The sequence below is a fragment of the Physeter macrocephalus genome, chromosome 20 (genome assembly GCF_002837175.3).
Source record: "Physeter macrocephalus isolate SW-GA chromosome 20, ASM283717v5, whole genome shotgun sequence".
Classification (NCBI taxonomy): Eukaryota; Metazoa; Chordata; class Mammalia; order Artiodactyla; family Physeteridae; genus Physeter; species Physeter macrocephalus.
Genome location: NC_041233.1, coordinates 37,207,567 through 37,227,800, shown reverse-complemented (window position 1 = coordinate 37,227,800; position 20,234 = coordinate 37,207,567). Strand labels below are relative to the sequence as shown.

General features: G+C 46.8%; 1 protein-coding gene across 2 annotated transcripts in view; it reads right to left on the bottom strand.

The window, feature by feature from the left end:
• WDFY4 (WDFY family member 4) overlaps positions 1–20,234 on the bottom strand; it is a 261,838-nt gene that overhangs the window by 78,770 nt on the left and 162,834 nt on the right. For both annotated transcript variants that reach the window (XM_024121405.1, XM_024121406.2), the window contains 3 exons: positions 19,638–19,689; positions 16,740–16,903; positions 4,225–4,373 (listed from right to left, as the gene is read on the bottom strand). In XM_024121405.1, the coding sequence (XP_023977173.1) occupies positions 4,225–4,373; positions 16,740–16,903; positions 19,638–19,689 (365 nt within the window). The remainder of the gene's footprint in view (positions 1–4,224; positions 4,374–16,739; positions 16,904–19,637; positions 19,690–20,234) is intronic.

Genomic DNA, 20,234 nt, shown 5'->3' with positions numbered 1-20,234 from the left:
GGCCCTTTGTCCATTATTAATGCTCCCCTCTGGGGCTAAGCTGAGCTTCCCCTAAACTTCCCTGACTCCCAGAGAGGTCGTGGAGGTAATTCTGGTTCCTACCCTTGACTTAGGCCAAACAGCATTCCAGGTAAAGGCACTTGTGACAGTGACAATGATGTGATCTGTGGCCTGTGGTCCTGTGGCCCCGTTCTTGTGGGAGCACAGCAAACATTCTCTGTACCTTAGCTGCACCTTTGGTTGGTTTCTCTCCCCAGATGACTATGAGTGAGTTCATGGGGGCACAGACCTGTGCCCATGGATCTCATCCTGGAGCTCTGGGCATGTTTGCTGAGTGGACTGACCACCGTCATGCTCTACAGCCTGCTCAGCACTTCCCTGTCCTTGATTAATTTGATCCACGTGATGAACCCTTACTGAGCATGTGTTATCATGATTCCCATATCAGAAATGAGGAAACTACATTCCAAAGAGAAGAAGTGACTTTTCCAAGGTCACACGGAACTGGATTCAGACCAGATCCTCTGAATCTAAAACCCAAGCTCACGCAGCCACACCTTTTCTCCCCTGAGGCAGACAGGCTGGCTGGCAATTACAGAGCTTCCCCCACCAGCTCCCTCCTTCTAGTTTACTCTGTGCAGACTGATTCTCAACCTAGGACTCTGAAACACTGGTGACATGAGGAAGAATGCTCTGGAGAATGCTTTTAGGAAGGAGCTTTTAGGAGGAAAGATGGTCATTCTTCTGCTTGTAGGGACTGAATAATTCATACGGTAGGAATGCTTAGACAGACTCAGTTTCTCAGGAAGACTAAATTGTGAATGACATTATTGAGTTCACCGATGCAGGGTCCAGATTGGAGTTCCATCATACAAAGCATTAGTCACACAGCTAGGACTGCGTCTCTTTGCCAACACTATATTCTACATGTGCATTAAATCAGAGTTCAGGCCCCCAAGGTCAATGAATAGAAAGGAGTCGCTGATCCATGTTCTTCTTTAGATGGAGCTGTGGCCACAGTTCAAAGGATGCTGTTCACAGCTCTTGCATGACACCTATAATGATATATGCAAATTGTCCAGGGTGGTCATAGTAAAACTTTTAATATTCTTAACTAGGGAAATCACAGTAAACTAAATGATCATCAAGATATTGATTGACTGGGTCTTTGGTAATAGAAGTGGATTTCAAACTAAAACATACTTTGATTTGCCCCACATTTGTATGTATCCAATTGTTGTCAGGAATTTATACCCAAATAACTTGCTAGATCCCAAACTCTTTACCAGACTCTGCCCACATCTGACTGATCTATGTATCTGTGGAGTCTGCCACAGTGCTGGTACAAGACAGACTTTCAATAAGTATTTGTTGAATTAAACAGAGAGATGATGCCTTAAAACTGTTGACTCATGTGAAGGAAACATCTGACTAAAAGCACCCCATCACAAAGAGCCAGTTGGATGGTTTGGATTCCCACCAAATGAATCAAATGGTATACATTGTGAGCTTGGCTGCTACTGTTATGGGTTGAATTGTGTCCCCTGAAAGATATATGTTGAAGTTCCTAATCCCCAGTACCTCAGAATTTAACTTTATTTAGAAATAGGTAAATAACAGAGGTAATAAAGGGAGGTCATTAAGATAGGCCCTAATCCAGTATGACTAGTCTCCTCATATAAAGGGGAAACTTGGACACAGAGACAGACACACATGGGGAGAAGATGGCCATGTGACCGAGTGATGTATATACAAGCTATGGACCACCAAGGATTGCCAGGAAACACTAGCAGCTAGAAGAGGCAAGGAAGGATCCTCCTCTAAAGCTGTAGAGGGAGCATGACCCTGCCAACACTTTGATTTCAGAATTTTAGCCTCCAGAACTGTGAGACAATAAATTATTTTTTGTTAAGCCACCCAGTTTTTGATACTTTGTTACAGGAGCCCTAGACAGCTATTGGGTTGGCCAAAAAGTTCGTTTGGGCGTTCCATAGGATGTTATGGAAAAACTCTAACGAACTTTTTGGCCAACCCAATTAGTACAGTCACCCTATTCTGCCAAGAAGAGATCCCACTGAAAGCAAAATATAACCTTCTAGAAAGGGTCTTACTTTCTAAGGAAAGTTCCAAAGTACACAAGCCAATCACTGCTGGAGGACTGGCAGTGTTCTTGAGTTTTATTTGGGATATTTTCATGGTACATTGCATTGGGGAGTCTCTTTCAAGGTCTAATGCTCAACTGTACTCAAATTGATGGCAGTCTTTTAGAGAAACATTTCAGAGTTGACTTAGCTTTATGTTTAACTGGCTTATTTATGTATCTCCCTTAGTCTCCATGGTCAAAATAAGACTTAATCCCCATTGATCTGACATGATCTAATGGCCCATCTCTGAGAACCACAACTCCACGAGTGCCAGCATTTTCTTAGGGCAGTACGCGGGATCAGAGAGAAAGCACTGTCTGGTTAACAAACACTTCTTTGAGGTATGGTGACTAAAATTACCTATGCAATTCCCAAACGATATTCCAAGGTAGTAATTTATTCTCACTACTCTCCTACTTGCATTCTAGAAAAGTACATTTCCAGACTTGAGTACATCCAACCTGACAACTGGGCTTCTATTGAAAGTGCAGATATAGTCAATTTGATCATGATTACATACACCTCATAAACACAATTTACCTAATCAATAAGGTCTTATCTAACACCAACTCAATTTAAACCAGAGGTGGAGAGTGAAGCGATGGTTTATGCAAGTCATTTCATGGGCACGCCATGCATATACGTAGAGGAGAAAGCTTTCATCAGATCTCAGAAAGGCAAGTCAGCAGACCCATTGTCCATATTGATCAGTATCAATAAAACATGAGCAATAAGATGGGATGAGTGTGCCAAGTATTAATTATGCTCCTGCCTTGGAAAAGAACAGAAGACTCACTGCAATTGGTGAATGTTTGGTATGAATAAAAGATGGAAATCAGCAGAGAGAAAAAGGCCAAGCATTTTAAAACAAACCTAAATCAAAGGAGGGTGGGCTGACACCTATCCTTCCGTACTTCTTAAACTCTTGCTTCCTGACATAGGCTGGAAATGATATGACACCTGGGAGTTAAAATTCTTAGTTATTGGCCGGTAAGGCTCTGGTTCCTCTGTCAATAGTCTTAAAGAGTGGTTCTCTAAGTGTAGTCCCAGACCAGTAGCATCAACATTAGCTGAGAACTTGTTAAAAATCTTCAGCCCTAACTCAGACCTACCACATTAGAAACTGGGCTGATGAGGGGGTCCCAGAAGTCTGTTTTAACAAGCCTTCCAGGTGATTCGATGTAGTTTAGTTTGAGAGCCACTGGGCTAAGAGGTCATTTTGTCATTACTTGAGCCTTAGCTAACCAGAAAAGAAATCTACATCTAAATTTCTCCAAAAGTGATGAAAACATACAACTTGAGAACTGAACCTTTAGCAAAAGTGCAAACACAATCAATTTGGTTTTGAATGGCAGTACTTTATAAACACTAGAGAATTAATCAATAAGAACCGACTGAACCCAAGTAGACTAACTGCATTTGATCCTAAAGAAGAACCTCGGAATTTCCTGCCAAAGACCTCTGGTATTAGTTGGTGTAAAAATGACTCTTCAGATTTCTACCCAAATCTCACCCATCCTTCAAGACCCAGATCTTAGCCTACTTCCTCAAGTACCTGTCCCTCACCACACAAGCCCCATGCCATCTCTCCAAGCATGAACCCCAAAGAGTCCTCAAATAACATATATTTTGCCCCTTGATGATAGTGTGTTCCAAGCTCTTTCCAAAAGAACCTGTCTATGCTGCTGATTGCACTCATGTGCCTTTCGGGCATGAAGGGACAGGGCCTGATGTCTTGCATAAGGATGAACAATCAAAGAAGCTGTTGACTGAGTAAGCTGATGGGACTGGATTCTATTACCCAAACAACCTAAGGACCTATGCCCTTTGTCCCGTGGTGCATTCCATAGCAGGAAAGCCCCAGGAGCTGCTGCTTTGTTAACCGCTCTAGATTTTAGCTTTGGGGAACCACAATCATGATGCCTATGCCTTAAGGTTCCTCTGTTTTATCTCGTGGCTCAGTTTCAGGCCCAAACCTGAGCCCACAGAAAGAGCAAGGTGGGAGGCATAGGCATGGGGGTGGCTGAGAAGGCAGCTTGGGGCTCAGGGCAGAATCTGCTGGGAGGGGAGGGGCACTCACTTGGATAAGCAGTGGCGGGTGCAGTAGACATCACCCACGGGAGAGAGTGTGAAGTTCTCGCAGATGTAGAAGTGCTGCTGGCCAAAGAGCAGGAGCCCTTCGCAGACCAGGTGGCCCTGCACGATGACCAGGGAGTACTTCTGTGTCACCTGCAGGGAGAGAGTGCCAGAGTCAGGCCACGTGCAAAGGAAGCATGCCTATCTCCTTTTGGAGGGCAGGAGGGCAGTGGCCGGTCGCCCACCAGGCCCTTGGAGGTGAGAGTAGCACCCTGTAAATGACAGAGCCGCTGCCCCAGAGCTGCACTGCTCTTCACAGTCTAAGTTTCATTTCTACACCCAACACCCTGTTTCATTATTTCATCTACCCAAGGCCACCCCACCCCCACCGAGGCAAGTGGATGAGTGTTTATTGCTGTGCTGAGCATGTTGGCTTTTTTTTCCTCTCACTTTAAGCTCCTCTACAACTGTGCAAAACATTCCTCTGTAAACAAGGAGGAAAGTTTTCAAGGTCCAAGGCATCCCTCAGTTACAAAGGCGAAGGAGTTTGTCCAGAGGCCAGCTGGAAACTGGCTGAGCCAGGACTGGAACCGGGTCTGCCTAGAACCACAAGTGCAAGACTGGTACTGCTGTCTACAAGGCCAAGGCTGGTCCAAGGTGTGTGCAGAGGTGGCACGAGCTCTGCCCAGATCTTGTCTTTCAGGCTCAAGCACATTCTCTCAGCGGCTGAAGATGTTGGCAGCTTTCCAAAATCCCTCGGCTAAAGAGAGTACCTGGCCAAAGGTCATGTCCCCATCCCGGTGGCCATCTGTACCCAACAACTGGTCAGAGAAGGAAGGGCCAGACCTTTTGCCTCCACTCAGGTCAACTCTGAGCTTCCGTGGGATCAGCCGAGGCCTTGCTGAGATTGCACTTCTCGCTGGGCCCAGTCCAATGACCCGCACTCCCAATAAACTTGCTGCACGCACATCTCTGGCTCAACGTTGGCTTTCTGGGGAGCCTGACCTGACAGGGTGTCTTGGTATGACCCAGAGTCCCGCATGAAGTAAGGACTAGGTGGGTCCTTACATGGAAAAAATCTCCAAAGGAACGAGTGAGAGAATACATGAATTTTTAGATGTTGGGAGCCCAAATGGACCAGAGTAAGACCAAGACCAACATTTTCTCAGGGTAATTCTGTGCTAATTCCAGTTATCCAAAAGAGAACCTGATTTTTTTTTTTACTACCTACTTTTTTTAAAAAAAAAAATTTGATTTTCAACCTTTTCTTTTTAATTAATTAATTAATTAATTAATTTATGGCTGTGTTGGGTCTTCGTTTCTGTGCGAGGGCTTTCTCTAGTTGTGGCAAGCGGGGGCCACTCTTCATCGCGGTGTGCGGGTCTCTCACTATTGCGGCCTCTCTTGTTGCGGAGCACAGGCTCCAGACGCGCAGGCTCAGTAGTTGTGGCTCACGGGCCTAGTTGCTCCGCGGCATGTGGGATCTTCCCAGACCAGGGCTCGAACCCGTGTCCCCTGCATTAGCAGGCACATTCTCAACCACTGCGCCACCGGGGAAGCCCCCTACTTTTTTTTTTATAACTATTGTAAACATTTTACACATATTAACCAGTATAATCCTTACAGTTGGGCAAGGGTAGTTTTACTATTCTAATTTAGAGATGGAAAAAAAAGGGGTCCCAGAGATAAGAATCTCATCAAAGATGGGTAAGTGGCAGAGCCTGGGACTGAAGTTAAGCTCTGTGCTCACCTTTGGGAGCAATGATAGGACTGCAGTGGTGAAGTCTGGAAAGCAGCCCTGGATACCAGTTCTCACACCGCTGCATCAAACAGGATTAGTCAAAGTGAGGAACAAACAAGATAAACAAGAACCCTACAATCGTGGGACTTAAATCCAGTGGGGGAAGACACATCAACTAATAAACTATCACAAACTGTGATATGTGTTGAGAGAAAAAAAAAACAGGTTGATAATAATAAGGCAGAGAGAAACTTGGAGGGGACACTATTTTAGACAGACCCTGAGACTTGAAGGATGGAAATGGGCAGTCATGCAAAAGCTGGGAGAAGAAATTTCAGGAACGGGAACATCCAGCTCAGAGCCTAGAGGCAGGAAGGGCAGGTTTGGGGAGCAGAAGAGAGGTCAGTGTGGCTGGTGAAGCTGCAAAGCAGGTGTGCAAAGATCCTGGGGGCCTTAGATGTCTTCATTTTCCTGTGAAGCCTCCCGTGTACATGTAAAAATAAAATCTGTACGCATTTCTCCTGTCAATCTGTCTTCTGTCCACTGAATTCTCAGGCCTAGCTGGAGACTCTAAGAGGGTAGAGGAAAAGTTTTGCTTCTCCTGCGGTATATTATACTGAAGAGATTCGGTGAATACACAGCATGTTTTGTACATATTCTCTTTTTTTACACAAACAGCATATTCGTATAGTTACTGGTCTGTATCTAGCTTTCTCGCTGCTTAATAGGCCATCTAGCAGACCCTTCCAAATCACTTCTTATAGAGTAGTCTCACTTTTATTAAACGGTGCAGACCGTTCCCTTGCATGGATGTACCACAACTTATCAGACCGACCCCCTATTGAGTCAGGTTGTTTTCAAATGTTTTGACATCACAAGTGATGCTACAGTGACCAGCCTTGTACACATGTCACTTTGGACACGTGAGTAAATCTGCAGGTTGAATTCCTAGAAGTAGAACTGCAGGTCAAGGATGTGGATATTTTAAATTGTGATCTAGTGCCAGCCTGCCCTCCTGCAAGGTGACACTAATTTACACTCCCAGCAGCACTGTTGCAGGGTGTTTATGTCCCCTACGCCAAGCCGTTGAAACGTTTTTCCTCTGCCTTTGTATGGATGATGCTTCATCCTCACATTCACACACTCACGTGCGGGGCCCAGGCACAGTCCAGGCCTATGTACCTCCCAAACCTCTCCCCTCCCCGTGATGCCACCCCCTCACCCAAACTCTGTGGTGCCAAGAGCAGGGGCTGCAGCATGTTTCCATGATCTCCTCATGTTTTCCCTTGGGGAGAATTAAGTAACAACCATAATAAACCAAACCACAAGAAAAATGTCTGGTGAGAACTGGGTTTATAGCTTAAAAATTGATTCTGCTAGGAAAGAGTGGCATTCTAAAAACTGGAAAATGAACCCAAGTGAACTATTCCCTGCTCTTCCATTTACATTAGCCCTGAGAGGGCTCCACCCCCAAGTTTAATCATGATTAAGAATTCCCTCCTGCCATGCTTCTGTCTATCACTTTAAAAAGAGTGGAACTTCAGCTTCATAAGTAGAATTTTTTAGGATCAGCGAGATGATATATTATCATTCCTGATGGGTGAATAACCAAGTACATGGCCACACCTGGTTCTGTGTATGATAAGGAACAGGTTGTCTGGAAATCCAAAACTGCCAGAGCTCAAGTTAGAGGGACAACAGTTGGCTGGGACATTCTATGGAAGCCCACGCCAGCACATTCTCCTACAGGCAGGCCTCAGTGTGCAAAAGGGGGAGGCCAACTGGAGGCTCCCTGAAGATTTTTTCCAGCATTATTAGTCTGAAATTGAGTACAATGCTCTAATTTTATAAGTAGAAGAAGTGAGATTCAGAGCTGTCACGTGAAGTACCCAGTAAGAGAGCTAACGTGTACATTCTCTTATACTTGTGCGAAAAATCTACTGCAAAGAAAGCTTCAACCGTGCTCACGTGTCACACTTCCCTTTCCATACGTCTGCTCACCTAGACCTTGTTATCAATACATTCTGTTACAGTGGTGTATGGAATAAGTATTCTCTTATCTCAAAAAAACAGTACAGATTGCTGAGAAAAAGTATCAAGAAGGAGAGAGACTATTTCAATTCCATTTGTGTTGGCTACCTATGAATTCGGGCACCTACTTTTTCTCTATTGATCATTTTTAGATTGATCCTTTGATCCTTTTTAAAACAATAAGGAGATATTGTTTTTATATGTCAATTTGGCAGATCTGAGAAGAAATATAACACTTGGATCTCTTGATGGCAGCTCATATTTTCAGGTGAAGACAAGGAGCAGGGATGCCCCCTGCCTGCCTGCATGTGCCACTTCCACAGCAAGCCTGCCAACAGCCAAGCCTCCACTCTTTCTCTGCTGGCTCAGGGGAGGCCAAATGGAAAAGGATGGAAACTGCACCAGTACAATGTGAAAAGGATTACAAGTCCTGAACTTTTCAAAGCACAGTGTGTAGCATTAGCTGCATTTAGAATCTGCACTCAGGGGCTTCCCTGGTGGCGCAGTGGTTAAGAATCCGCCTGCCAGTGCAGGGGACACGGGTTCGTGCCCCGGTCCGGGAAGATCCCACATGCTGCGGAGCGGCTGGGCCCATGAGCCACAACTACTGAGGCTGCACGTGTGGAGCCCGTGCTCCACAACGGCAGAGGCCGTGACGGTGAGAGGCCCGCGCACCGCGATGAAGAGTGGTCCCCGCTCGCCACAGCTGGAGAGGGCCCACGCACAGAAACGAAGACCCAACACAGCCAAAAATAAATAAATTAATTAATAATAAAAAAAAAAATCTGCACTCAGTGACTGAAGTTGAAGCATGTTTCTAGCCAGGGCAGCTCTGTATATTGTAAAACCCAGACTTGTGGATCTCAGCATTTATTTGAAAAGTTAGTATGTATGAGAATCACCCAGGCAGCTTGTTAAAGTTCATCTTCCCAGGTTACATTCCCAGTTGTTCTGATTCAGCAAGTGCAGAATGGGCCCTGGAATTTGCATTTTAATAGGCAGCCCAGATGATTCTGATGCAGACAATCTGAAAACCATACTTAGAAACTGATCCGTGGACACCACCGAGGCTATGAAAGATGAGGTCCCAGCACATGCAGGCACATTGCTATAACTCATCCATTTGCTCATGTTTTCATTTAATAGATACATATTGAATGTCTGGCCTGTGCCTCCACACAAACATAAAGGGAGGGAAAGCACATCTTGTGGTGCACATGGTCTAACAGGAAAGAGAGAAGAATACCAACTGTCCTGGTATAGCATGGGGTTGCGGGAAAATACAAGCATTCTCAGGGCACAGAGGAGAGTGCCTGGCCCAGACAGCGCCCGGGGAGGGGGGGAAGGTGACATCAGAAAAGTGGGTCCCAAGGAGGTGACCCCAAGGCTGAGGTTGGGTGTTGAGATGATTAAAACAGAAGAGAAACTTTGCAAGGTACAAAGTCTTGAGCCAGTTGGACATGTTTAGAGATTATAAGTCGTTCTGTATGATTAGAGTAAAAAGGCAGGTGTGTGTGTGTGTGTGTGTGTGCACACTCGCCCACTCATGTAAGGGTAAGGGAAGCAAGTCCAGGGAAGCACAGGGCCAGCTCAGAAGTGGCCTTGTGCACAAAGTATGCCAAAGAGAGTCTCAGAAGGTGTTCAGTAGGGATGACATGTGCAGCTCTGCATTCTAGAAAGTTACTCGTGGTGACTCACCCAGGGGGGGAAGTTACTACGTGCAAAGGTTAACACAATTCTTTGCCTTCTACAAATGACTTCAGCTAAAAATACCCAGGAAGAGCTTGATGCTGCTCCCTGCTGTTCAGAGCAAAATTATCTCCCTTTGAGCTGATTTCATTTCTAACAAGGTCAAACTAATATTTTTACATTGAGTTGTATGATAAAAATAATAAATGTTTAATTTTTCATGTAATTAAAAAGAACAGCAACAGTAAAAACAACTCCCATGTGAGTTCTAACTCTGGACTGGGTCTTGAAGCCCAGTTTTTTAAGTGGAGACTCACTTCACTTCTGTGAGCAGCTCTGTGGAGGGGGAACAAGGGACCGTCCCCAACCATGCAGTGGCTGACACAAGCCCACAGTTAACATACATTAAATAAACCACTCCTCATGTCAAATGGAGCTGTTTGCAGAGAAATGTGTTCATGGTTCTGGGAATCATTAATCAATGACGCAAAAGTGGCACAGAATAATTACCATCCCAGGTATCGCTAGAGGCGATCAGAGCTCCAATGTTCTCACAAAGAAATGAGTTAAGCTGCTGCCATTCCGAGCTCCAGGTCTGCCTGCTTCCCCCAGAGGCCTCTGTCAGGACAAGCCATCCAGAAGTCTGGAAGGAAATGTGCCCCGGAGTCTCCTGGGCTGCATCAGCAAAGACCATGAAAGCAAGCGCTTCTGAGATGGCAGGGGAGGAGGAGCCAGGGCTCGCCACGGGCTGCCTGCCCACTTTATGTGATGGCCACTTGAAGGCAGGTGCTCCGGGTTTTCTGAGCCTGGGCGCACACCCACCACATACACCCTGCTGTGGTTGTGCTTTCACTTAGAAAAAGCACAAGACCCAAAAGGTCTTATGGAGACCTCTTAATTAGGGGAATTCTCAGCTCACAACAATACTTGCCTCAAAATGTAGAAAATATTAGTCTGGGGAAATGCAGAAAATAACCACCTACACACACACACACACACACACACACACACCTGCCGTGGTCAAACTTTCTATATGTTTGCTTAAACACGTTCATGGTTCTAGGGTCAGTGCAACAATCCTCCCTTTCTCCACTTCCAGTTCCTGTCCTTGACAACAAGTAGAATGGACAAGGATTAAGGAGCTGGGGCTAAGTCATGTGCAGGCAGGCAGGCAGGCAGGCTGGCACATGTGTGTCACGCTATGTCCTGGCGGAGACGCCGTGCATGGTAAAGAACCTGGAGGCCTGCCTGCCTGAGGCGGCATTAACCAGAACATTTGCAGAGGAAGCAGAGGGGTCCTGGAGCCAACATGTCCAAGGCCCAATACAGGAAGGTTGTTGAAGAATAGGGTGGTGGAGAGTTTATGTAACTTGCCCAACATAGTAGGCTAGGAGCTAGGAGAAAGAGGAAAAACCACACGAACTTGGAGTAAGACAGAGCTGAGATGAAGTACGAGCAATTCCAGTTAGCAGCCTCTCTAGGCTCTGGTTTTGCCACCTTTAAGATGAAATGATAAAGCCTCCTTCACAGGGCCCATGGTGAGACTCGATGAGATGTATGGAAAGCACCCAAAGCAAGTGCTCCAGACGTCCAGCTATTGACACTTTTGCCAATAATAGTGATAAACAAAGAGCAGAATGAGGCTCTCCATCCAGTCTGAGCGCTTGCCCTGTGCCAAGCTGCCCTCCTGGGCATTAATTGTTGGCATCTTCTTCCTTGGTGGTGGTGTTTGCAAGGCAGCCAGGCCTGCTCAGCCATGCCTTACCTGCTCCCAGAGGGGCTCCTCCAATGAACGAGGTATGCCCAGGGCATGCCACCCCTCAGGCCAGTTCCCGAGAGCAGCTCGAGAGCAGACCCATGTCACTGCGGCGGGCAGGCTGCCCACGCCTGGAGCCCCTACACTGCCGCAAGGCACACCGGAGTGGGGGGCTCCCCATCGACGGTCCGTTGATACAGCTGTGTTCTCCAGTTCAGCAGATCTTTCCAGAGCACAAATACTACGAGTCAGGGAAGGGAGAGACAAGAATAAATTCCAGCCTGTCCCTGCCTTTAAAGGCATCACAGGAGGACTCAGGAATAATTACAGAGCCGTGTGACACGGAAGATGCCGGCAGCAGAGTGGGCAGAGTGCTGTGGGCGGCCCGTCGCTATGAGTGCTCTGGGGACGGACACATCAGCACAGGCTCACCCAGGAGGGGGCCTCTGGTTGCAGGGGAGTGGTGAGTGGTGGGGCACGAGGCTGCGAGGATCTGGCTGGTGGAGGTGTGGGCAGTGGAGGGGGCCAGGTCACAAGGGCCCGCTCCACAATGAGCTCTGCAGCCCAGACCCGACTCAGCCCACTCTTCCAGCCCGTGGATGTCCCTGAGTTCCCAGGCCTGCTTCCCTATGTTCCTCTCTGCCTCAGGCTTTAAATTCAGGGCACTCACCACACATCAATCCAGGCCCCAAACCCAGCAACTTCCCTCTTTCCCACAAAGTGCTGTACTTTGTAGTGGACATACAACCCTAGATGGGCCCCATCCCAGCAGGTCAGGTTTCTCGTGGGCTCTACTCTGACCCTCTGTCACATCCTCCACCATCTCAGCAGGAAAACAGACCGACTCAGACCTGGATTCTCCCATTTTGTCCAAGCTCAACACTTGCCCAACCTCCACAGTTCCTGGCTTCACAGGCTCCCAGGAGCATCCTGGAAGCCCTGGAAGCCGGCTGGGGCTGGGTTTAAACAGGAGAGTTTCCTCATTTGCACTGACAGGCCCTTTCCCACTTCCTCAGGGCAATGGCTTAGGTACCAGGGTTCATACCCCACTCCTCCCTCCTTCTTGGAGAGAACAAATGCTAAGGTACCATTAAAAGAGCCACGATCACAGTGATAATAGCAGATACAAGCCACCGAGAGCTCCTCTGCGCCGATCTGGAGCAAGGACACGCAGTGTAAGTGGTGGAGGTGGGGTTGTGACCAGGCTAGAGCCTCTGTCCACCTAGTCTCCTGGGAGCCTGTCCCCATGTGACCCTGGCCAGTCTCCTAGACCTGCTTCTCCAGGGAGCAGCTGTGTCTGGTTCCAGTGACCTTGCAGGAACTGAGGCTGAATTGGGAAAGAATCTCTCCCACAGTTTACCACGAAGTCAGAGGCAACAAGCGCAACCCAACGAAATGGATCAAAACAACTCATGCAAAGAACCAACGTCTTGATAATGTCAAGAATCGCCTTGCCTTGCCCTGCTCAGTCCCTTTGTGCCCCACCCCCCCAACCTCGTGTGGCCCCTCCCGGCAGGTAACGGGACACCAAGCACTAAGCGGAATCAGGACAGCTCCTGCCTCGGACCCTGCTGCGTTTCACATGCTCCTGTGTGCACAGCCTGGAGTCCCTGCCACCACAATGAGCCACATGTGGCATTCTGACAGCCTCCTGCTGTGTGACATGGAGATCCAGAAAGACTGAAGTTTAAGTACAAGGCAGGGGAAAACGAGAGAACAGCCTCTTCCTGCTCCTGACCTGCCTCTCAGAGGCTGGGAAAGTCAGTCACCTGTGGGCTTCAGGCTCTGGCTCCCCCAACAAGACCCCTGAGTGAAGTGTTGCTGAGTGGGACAATTAGCAAAAATAAGACTCTCAGAGACCAGGACAAGTACCAAAGGCAAGAACCTGCTGCACAGGCCATGCTGGGAATAGCTCTGGCTGTGACTGTAAACTCCAGACCTTGCCCTCAGCCCAGCCCAGTGAGGACTGGAGCCACCTGGCTGGTCTTGGCAAGTACATGGGAGTCAGGCCATCTGCAGAAGCCCTTCTTGGAAGGCGGGGCATGGATTAGGTGACATGTGGACCCTCAGTGATACCAGATGTGGCAGGCAGTATTCGGGGACAAAGATGTCCCCCAAGAGCCTCATCCCTGGTTATCCCATCATATACTAGCCTAGGTGCTGCTTGAAGGGCTTGAAATTATTTTTCATTCCAGATGAAATTAAGGTTGCAAATCAGTGGACCTTAAAATAGGGAGATTATCCGGGATTATTTGGTGGGTCCAATTCCCATGAGACCTTAGCAGCAGAAGAGTTGGTGGGAGAGCGTCAGTGGAAGAGGGAGGCAGAGGGGAGAAGAGGGGGAGGGAAGATGAGGCAGAAGCAGCTCAGAGATATCTGTAGTGTGAGAAGGCTACTGCAGCTGGCCTTGAAGAGGCAGGAAGAGAGCCACAGGCAAGGGAGATGGGTGGCCTCTAGAAGCGGAGAACGACCCCTGGCTGACAGCCAGCCAAGAACAGGGAACTCAGTCCCACGGAAGCATGGAACTGAATTCTGCCAACACCTGAATGAGCTTGGAAATGGATTCATCCCCAGAGCCTCTAGAAAGAAATGCAGCCCTGCCAACACCTCGGTTTCAGCCCCGTGAGACTCTAAGCAGAGAACCAGCTGAGCCGTGTTGTGCTCAGACTTCTGAGATAATAAATGTGTGCTGCTTTAAGTCACCAAGGTTTTGGTAATTTGTTATGGCAGCAATACAAAATTAATATACCAAATAAAACCAAAGCATTGCCATTGCTCTCTTCTTATCAAAATGATGAAAAGAGCCGATATGGTGACAATATATAATCCAGTATTTCCTTACCCTATCAGGAAAGTAGGAAGGGATGGCTGGGGTTTGGTTTTAATCTGTTTAATATGCATCCATCATATCAGGATTTCTCACCTTGACACTACAGGCATTTGGGACTGAACAATTATTTTCTGCTCTTCTGAGCATTGTAGGATGTGAAGCAGCATCCCTGGCCTCTGCCCACTAGATGCCAGTAGCAACCCCTCCCCACCAAGTCATGACAACTAAAAATGTCTCCAGACATTGGCAAATGTCCCCAGGGGCAGGGGTGGGGGAGGTGGGGTAAAGCTGCCCCCTGCTGAGAATCACTGCTTTATATGATCCTTTAAGGGCATAAGGCAAAGAAAACTTTTAAGAGTAAGAAAGCATTGATCTCTTAGCTGTTTTCAATTGACTAGGCATTTACTATATATCCATTTACCTATATGAACATATATGATATGTTCAAACTGTTATCAGCTGTTAGTACTCAGCAGCTGGATAGTGTGGCTATATATACACACATATGTAAATATATATGTATATGTTACATATGTATGTTTTATATCCATTTTTAAAACTTTCACACAGTAGACTACACTACTTCCATAATCAAAATAAAATGAACGTGAATATAATAAATCTTCATTCATCGGTGTTTACTGAAAGGCTTCTCCAGGCATGCCCGAGGTTAGGCACCTGGTGGGGGTCCCTCCATTAAGGAGCATCAGTAGAGTGAGAGAGGCAGACAGGTGAAGTGGTGAAGGTTAGCCTGTATGTCAGGAGCAAGGGTAGGTGGAGATGCAGTGGGCAGTAGAGACAGGGATGAGGGAGAGACCAGCTCTCCAGGTTTCAGATTGGGGACCAGTCAAGATGGGCTTTGGAGAGTCAGCTGCTAGGAGCCTAGCGTGCAGAGCACCACAGAAAGACAAACCAGCATGAGCAAAGGCACGGTGGTGAGGTGTGATGGGGACTTGCAAATGTGCTCTCTGGCTGAAAGCTGTGGGTTCCGCATGTACAAGGACCTTGTTGTTCCAGGATTGTTTTGATTGAGCTGCTACCCAAATCTGAAAGCAGCTAAACAACTTGGCAGAAGTTCTGCAATCATCCATTTGGCCAATGCACTTCAAGTCAGCCCTTTTACCCAACCCCTGGAAGGAGTAAATCCCAGTTTGACACCCTCCAGGAGTCTTTGCAAGGAATCTGCCCCTGGAAAGGACATGCTTCAGTTTCTGCACATTGCTCACGCCCATCACAAGCTCTCTGAGCTTGTCGCTTGCTCCTGGATACCCAGGCTGCTTGCTCAGTGGCCCGCAGTTCAGCTCCACTCTCCACCACCCTGCAGCCAGACTAGCCCTCAGCTCTCATGCATTCATCTCTGGGTAGCCCCTGCATGTCTTGCCAGCCCTGCCCTGCCTGTTCCTCTGTTTTGCTGGGGCGTCTTCTTCACTTACATCCCATACAGAAGAGTTGATGGAAGAGACAGATGGAAGTCTACCCAGCCCTTAAACCACTCAACCTTTGGAAAGGGAAGAGAATTAGTCTTTAATGAGCCACCCCATGTGTGCTGGGCGTTATGCTAGTCACTTTGCTTCCATTATCCCATTTAAGCCTTTTGAGAATTTTGTGAAATGGTTGCCATGCACTCCATATTAAAGATGAGAATAACTAACTGAGGCTCACGAAGGTTAGGTAGCAGGCCATTTAATATGTGGCCAAGTTGGGGTTTTTAGCTCAGGTCCGTTTTACTTTAAGACACGTGCTTCATCTTCCATACTTCCTTAGACTTGTGTAAGAGGGCCCTTCCCTGTTCCCGTACTTCAGGGGGACCCCCGACCCTCTTCCAGTCATACCCAGGGGACATGCATGCACAACAAGAGCCTGGGCTCCCACAACCCAGCTCCAGGCATCCCCAACAATGGAGTTCCCTGCTAACTGGCCCAGCCTGCCTCCTGGCTGTGCATACTGTATCTCCAGGTCCACCCTTCCGAGGGCTGAAGGTGTCACAAGTGTGCTTCCTCTAGGCCTGAGTGGCGGCCAAGGGGAGCTGGTTTCAAGGTGAGGAGTGTGGGGACAGCTGGGACATATGGGTCAGGTGTCCAAACACATCCACCATGGCCCCTCACTCAGGCATGGGATGGATCCTTCAAGTGGTCAGGCTGTGAGCAGGGCCAACGTGCTGAACTATAAGAGGGTCAAGAATTCTAAATGTGAAACTGGCCCCCCAGGTTATTATAAAGGTCAATATGGGACATTAGAACATATTTCATTTAACACTTTATTAGCTTGATTTATATCTTCTAAACATTTTGATGTAAGATGTGTGGGCATGTGCACCCTTGCTCTGGGCCCATAAATTTAGGAGCATGCTGCCGCTTTTGCTGATTGACTTTTTTATGGTGAATGGAGGTATCACCTCCCATGAGAGTGCAGAAAGCTTAGTTCTCTCATGTCTGATCATCTTTAAAGAATAATCATGATGGGCTGTGTTACCTTTTCATGATCAAGAAGCTCTTGTAAAATGACTTGTCTTTCCTGACAGAGTTCCAAGAAATCTTCAGAGTGCAGGCTTTCATGTAAGGCGGGGAAGAAGGTCAGCTGGGTGCAGTCTACTGCCTCATCTCTCTCGCTCTCAGCTTCCTTTGGTGTCAGTTCATCTGCAGCAGCAAAAAGGGACATATGGTTTGTGCATGAGCCACCTGGAGTCACGAGGGACGGTGCACAGCCTGGGCCGAGTCCCTGGGAGGAACTGCAAGGTTTCAGGGCAGCTGTGAATGATGTGGACCCCAGCGTGTCCCTCACTGTTTCTGAAAGTGGACACATCCCTCTGACCCTATCATGTGGTGAACACACCTGCAGGTTGATTCACTCCGGAAGATGTACCTGGGCCTGGCTGCTCTGCAGCTCTCCAGTGACCACGGGGGGATGTTTCAAATTCACCTTCATTAATCAGTAAAGCAATTTCCTAGAGGGTCCCAGAGGGTCACCCAAGATTTGCTTTTTCTGAACTTCACTTTATTCACTCTTTTAGTTTTCTTTTTTTTTTTTTCTTTTTTTGGCTGCGCCAGGCGGCATGCCGGGATCTTAGTTCCCCGAGCAGGGATCAAACCCACACCCCCTGCAGTAGAAGTGCAGACTCTTTTAACCTCTGGACCGCCAGTGAGGTCCCCTGTTCACTCTTTTAAGAGTGGGGGTTTTTTCCCTAAATATGGAAATACTATCTTCTTAATGTAAAAAACTTGGAAAACCCATGAAATTGTGAGAAATTAAAAATTATGAGAAATAAAACAAGTATCACCCATGCACCCAGAGAGTGTGCTAATAACAAAAGCTCCTGTTTAGTGAGCACTTTCTCTGTGCTGGATAATTTAATGACATTTTTCACCCAGTCCTACCTAGGTTGTAGATTCCATTCCATCCTCACTTTACAAATGAAGAAATTGACAAAGGCTAATTATTTTGCTCAAGGTCATACGGCTACTAAGAACTAGAGGCCGAATCTGAACCAAGTCCCTCTGAGTCCAGAGGCTGATCTTTTCATCTCTAGGCTGTTTGTCCTCCCTGGCCACAATTTGGTTTAATTCTGACATCTTTTTTGTACATACATGTATATGTACACACATAATGTAATTTCTGACATGGCAAGAATTATACTGAATTTATAGTTTTTCTTTTCTAACTTTTTTGCTCAAGATTACACCATGAGCATTTTCCCATTCCATTAAAAGTTCTTAGAAAGCAACTTAAGTGGCTGTAATAATCTATTGTGTGACTCTTCCATAATCACCCAACTCACCGCCTATTTTTTAGAGATACAACTAGTTTCTATTTCTACACTACCAAAATCCACTGTGCTGCAATCATTTGTGTGTACATCTAGACTTATTTCCAAAGGATGCACTCCTGTGCATGTGCATTTGGGTGCCAGCTAAGTACATACCTGTGTGGATCTCTAGATTTTTCTCCTCCACCCTGTCCTGGGTGTCCACCTGCGTGGAGCAGCACATGACTGCAAGGTCAGGGTGCTACTGGCCATTTTCTCTGTGGCAAGATGCTCATCTCTTTGACCTCCTCCCCACCTGGGAACCTCACACCTGGATGAATGTAAGTGCCTGCTGCTCACAGCAACATCCATCAGAGGCTTTTCCTCAGGCAGAGAAAACACTGTGTAGATACAGGCACTCAGGAAGGCATGGTGAAGAATCACAGCCCTTTCTTCTCCTCTGACGGAGCTCCCTACTGGGAGTTGGGGGTCCATGCTGGAAACATGGAGGAGGCCTGGGATCATAGGTGACCAGAGGCCCTGCATATAGGGGACGAGAGGACTTAGCAGCCCATGGCCCTAGTCCACATAAAATCAAACACCTGCTTTCTACCACTGTACCCTCTGCAGCCACCCATTTTGAGAGGGAGAGCAGGCAGATTCTCCTTCTGATCTTAGGGTTATGGGGCTTGGGATGGAAAGAAGAGAAGCCAAAATATGAGTGTTACACTGCCATCCCAAGTCCCAAGTGGGATCCCCAAATCAACCTGGGATCAGAGCTCAAGATCCCCACTTCTGGGCTTTGTTACTGCAGACTGACAAGATAGCAAAGCTCCACGCAAAATCCGGTGCTAAGGCACTAAATGAGACAAGTCTGATCAGCTCTAGGAAGTTGTCACTTGGTTAAGGATATGATATAAGCTGCAGCCTAGGATACAGTGAAACTCACAGACAGAGAGTGTCTGAAGCAAAAGGCAGAGTCTTTGGTAGAAACACAAAATCTGAAATATAGTGTATGTGTCTGTGTGTGTGTCTGGTAGGTATTTGATGTGTTCGGGCCAAAATGACCTCTGAAAATAAACTAGATTTTCAGCATATCAACTCAACCAAATTCCTCCATGAGTATTACACAAGGGGTAAGCATAAACATCAACAATGATTCAAAGTGCTTTTTTAAATTGGAGAAATAATAATGACCATTATACCTGTCATCTTCACAATCAGAGAATTCAGTGTTAAGTATTAAATATCTATCCCATCCAATTTTGCTCTAAAATATTTTCCTATTTTCCTCCTAGGTGTTTTGGGTCACATACTGAACATGTATTAGTATTTGGGGGGGCACTTTTAAGGTTTCCCTCATATAGCAAATTGACAAGATCGTTTCCCTGAAAAAAATTCTTATTGTTGCAATCTAAATACAAAATTCTTCCCCCAGTGGAGTGTTCAGGTCTGGAATGGGTCCCTCTTCATTCTGGAGAGCAGAGTGATGAAAAGCCTTGCACTCTCTACTCTAGATTTGCAGTGTTTTCTTCCTACAATATATTAACTTCATATCTTTAAGGAGATGTTAAATAAAACCAAGAATTGGTTTAACTGTTAAATAAAAATACAGATAAATTGAATACCTTGGTTTTCAGCATTTAACTGAGAAATATCACCATTTCTGTCCTGACTTTCCTGAAATAAAACCAGAGAAAAGAGAAATTAAATCCTGGATACCTATGGGCCCCACCCCCCATTCCACAGATTCACAAACACATACACACACATGCATATGGCTCCTTCAAATCACTCATACACTCAAGACACAAAGGCCAGGGGAGCAAAATGCCAAATCCTAAAGGACCACAATAAAATGCAAGTATTAATGTTCCTGAGTCAAAGGGGAAAAAACCCACAATCTTCCATTAACTAGGATTGACAGTAATTACCAAAGATTATGTCAAATGGGAGTAGAGAGTATCCTGGCTGTCTGTGGTATGGGCCACCCTGGAGAGGGGACCAGGGACAGGGTCTGGGGCTGGACAGCCCAAGAGACCAGAGACTAGGTTCCATAGCCAGCCTTCGGCCTTGACATCAGCACCATGCGCAGGCTTATTTTTCCTGCCTCCATTTCCTAAGAAATGTATTTTTTTTTTTTTTTTTTTTTTTTTTTTTGCGGTACGCGGCCCTCTCCCTGCTGTGGCCTCTCCCGTTGCGGAGCACAGGCTCCGGACGCGCGG